Raw genomic sequence first — 3,300 nt, 5'->3', positions numbered from 1 at the left:
AACAACAACAACTCTCTTTAGCCTCCCAAGTTCACTTCTTTCCCCAGGTGAGTTAGGATGCTCTTCTCTAGCTTCAGAACATTCTGTACAGACTTCTACTATTGTATATATCTTGCTGTGTGCTACTGAGTCACTGGTCACTGCCATTAGACCAAAGGATCTGTAAGGGCCACAAATGTTCCATTTACCTCCTTCTCTACTGCCTAACATAGGGCCTAATAAGAGATACTCAATATTCGTTGCATAAACCAACGACTCCTTTTGGACTCTGATGTATTCCCCTTGCTCACTGATTTTGGTGAAATTTTTCTTCAGTAGAGACATTCAAGAAGAGTGTTTTTACTGCCAAAACATTCCATAAACTCCACACTCCCAGTAAATCTTTTGTTTAATCTTTTTTCTTTTTCTTTCTTTTTTTTTAGACACAGTTTTGCTCTTGTTGCCCAGGCTGGAGTGCAAATGCATGATCTCGGCTCACCACAACCTCTGCCTCCCAGGTTCAAGCGATTCTCCTGCCTCAGCCTCCTGAGCAGCTGGGATTACAGGAATGAGTCACCGTGCCCAGCTAATTTTGTATTTTTAGTAGAGACAGGGTTTCTTCATGTTGGTCAAACTGGTCTCGAACTCCCGACCTCAGGTGATCCTCCCGGCTCGGCCTCCCAAAGTGCTGGGACTACAGGTGTGAGCCACTGCGCCCGGCCTGTGAATTTTATCAGACAGAATAGCTTCCCTCATCCCATTTAGGGCTAGATACGATTATGGTTTCCCTCTTCCAATGAGTTTTCTCCCCAGTCAGCATCTACTACTGATAGCAGCTGAGCTATATGTGAGTAGGAAGGAAAGGGAAAGAATGGGGCTAGAGAGAGGCCTGACCTGGTGATAGTTGGAGAGGTTGCTATGCATGTCAGCAATGTCCTCACTGGATACTTCTTTGATGACCAGAGTCCGATCGTAGGAGATAAGGAAGCGACCATCACTGCCTTCACTTTCGCTGGGGGGGTTTCGGGTAAGGGACACCTGGGGACACAGAATGGGCCAGAGGCTCTTTTCCTCCCCCTTTATATGCAGAAACAAGTCATAAGAAAATGGTCAGCTGAAAGTGGATGAATCCCTGGGGTAGGAGATTCAGCACAGGTTCCTCATCAGGTGTTCATATGTGGACTGAAAGAAACTGAATGCAAAATTCTTTTTTTTTTTTTATTTTTTGACAAGGAGTCTCACTCTGTCACCCAGGCTGGAGTGTAGTGGTGCGATCTCAGCTCACTGCAATCTCCACCTCCCAAGTTCAGGCAATTCTCCTGCCTCAGCCTCCCAAGTAGCAGGGACTACAGATGTGCACCACCACACCCGGCTAATTTTCATATCTTTAGTAGAGATGGGGTTTTGCCATGTTGGCCAGGCTGGTCTCAAACTCCTGACCTCAGGTGATCTGCCCACCTCGGCCTCCCAAAGTGTTGGGATTACAGGCGTGAGCCACCGCGCCTGGCCAAAATTCTTTTTTTTTTTTTTTTTTTTTTTTGGAGATGGAGTCTCACTCTGTTGCCCAGGCTGGACTGCAGTGGCGCAATCTCGACTCACTGCAACCTCCGCCTTCCAGGTTCAAGCAATTCTCCTGCCACAGCCTCCCGAGTAGCTGGGAGTACAGGTGCACGCTGCCATGCTCAGCTAATTTTTTGTATTTAGTAGAGGTGGGGTTTCACTGTGTTACCCAGGCTGGTCTCGAACTCCTGAACTCAGGCAATCTGCCCACTTCGGCCTCCCAAAGTGCTAGGATTACAGGCATGCGCCACTGCGCCTGGCCTACAATTTGGATTCTTTTTAAAAAATTATCCTATTAAGCCAGGCTCACACCTGTAATCCCAGCTACTTGGGAGGCTGAGGCAGGAGGATGGCTTGAGCCTAGGAGTTTGAGACCAGTCTGAGCAACATAGTGAGATCCTGTCTCTCGGAAAAAAAAAAAAAAAAATTATTTCTTCAGTGCTTACCATCTCTCTTTCTGTGTGCCGCCTCTTTCTCTTCACAGCCAACCTTCTCAGAAAAGTAATCAGCAATAAATTCATCTCCTGTCTCTCATGCACACCTTGAATCACTGAAATCAGGTTTATACCTCATTTCTCCTCTGAAATCTCCCCCATATCCCTCAGTTGTCAAATCTAGTAAGTATTCTAGTCATTGTTATATTTCAGCTTCGTGGCACTTGATCCTATTGACCAGTCTCTTCTTAAAACTCTCTTCATCCTCAGCTCTTATTATACTACCTTCCAGATTTTCCCCTCCTCTCTGTCCTCGAATCCTTTATGGAATGTAGTACAGCATAAATAACTAAAAGTGTTAATCTACTCTTAGTTTCCTTTATGGGCTCATTTCTTCACTTGCTCCTTTAGGTTCTGTCCTCAACTTTCTTTTCATTTCACTGCACACAACCTCCCTACGATAATCATATCTATAGTCATGGTTTTAATGATCACTTATTCACATACAATTCTCAAACCTATACTCCCAATCTAATCCTTTTTCCTGAATTCTGTACCCATGCCCCAACCACTTACTGGACATCCTCATCTGGATGAATTGCAGAAACCTCAAATTCAGTATGTCCAAATCAGAACTTTCTTCCTCCAAAAACCTGTTCCTCTGTTTCTAATTTCTGGCAAATGCGCACCCAGTTATCCCTCACCAGGAACCTGGAGGCCCCTGTCTCTTAAATCTCAGTTCTCCCATAGGTCTTCCTTTCTATCCCCATCACCATCACTCCCCCAGGCCTTCACCGTTTCTACCCTGGACTATTAAAATTGCCTCCTAACTGGTATCCACCCTCCGAGTGTTACCTCCCACCAATCCATTCTCTAAAATGCTGTCACATTTGCTAAATATTTCTAAATAACAATTATATCACGCCCTTTGCAAAACCACCTTCAGGATAAAGCCCAAACTTCTTTGTGGGGCTTATAAGACTCTTCACAATCTGGTTCCTGCCTATTTCCACAATATTATATCCCATCCAAATGGAATTTCTTGCAGTTTCCTAACGCCAAGTTCTCTCATGGCTCTGTACCTTACTAGTGCTGTTTCCCTTTGCCTAGAATGCTCTTCCACCCTGTCCAGTGGTTAATCTCTACTAGTCCTTCAAGGATCAACTCTTACAGTATCTCCTCTAAAAAACTCTCTTAGCCGGGCACGGTGGCTCAAGCCTGTAATCCCAGCACTTTGGGAGGCTGAGACGGGCAGATCACGAGGTCAGGAGATCGAGACCATCCTGGCTAACACAGTGAAACCCCGTCTCTACTAAAAATACAAAAA

General features: G+C 45.2%; 1 protein-coding gene across 1 annotated transcript in view; it reads right to left on the bottom strand.

The window, feature by feature from the left end:
* Nucleotides 1-873: 873 nt before the first annotated feature.
* Nucleotides 874-3,300, bottom strand: part of LOC105521879 (phosphatidylinositol 5-phosphate 4-kinase type-2 gamma-like) — a gene marked incomplete at both ends in the record, with an annotated part of 11,536 nt that continues 9,109 nt past the window's right edge. The window contains one exon of the mRNA XM_011956218.1: nucleotides 874-1,017. Within this exon, the coding sequence (XP_011811608.1) occupies nucleotides 874-1,017 (144 nt within the window). The remainder of the gene's footprint in view (nucleotides 1,018-3,300) is intronic.

The sequence above is a fragment of the Colobus angolensis genome, unplaced genomic scaffold, assembly GCF_000951035.1.
Source record: "Colobus angolensis palliatus isolate OR3802 unplaced genomic scaffold, Cang.pa_1.0 Scaffold4101, whole genome shotgun sequence".
NCBI classification, from domain to species: domain Eukaryota; kingdom Metazoa; phylum Chordata; class Mammalia; order Primates; family Cercopithecidae; genus Colobus; species Colobus angolensis.
The sequence above is the reverse complement of the archived record's forward strand: the minus strand, read 5'-3'. Positions and strand labels throughout refer to the sequence as shown.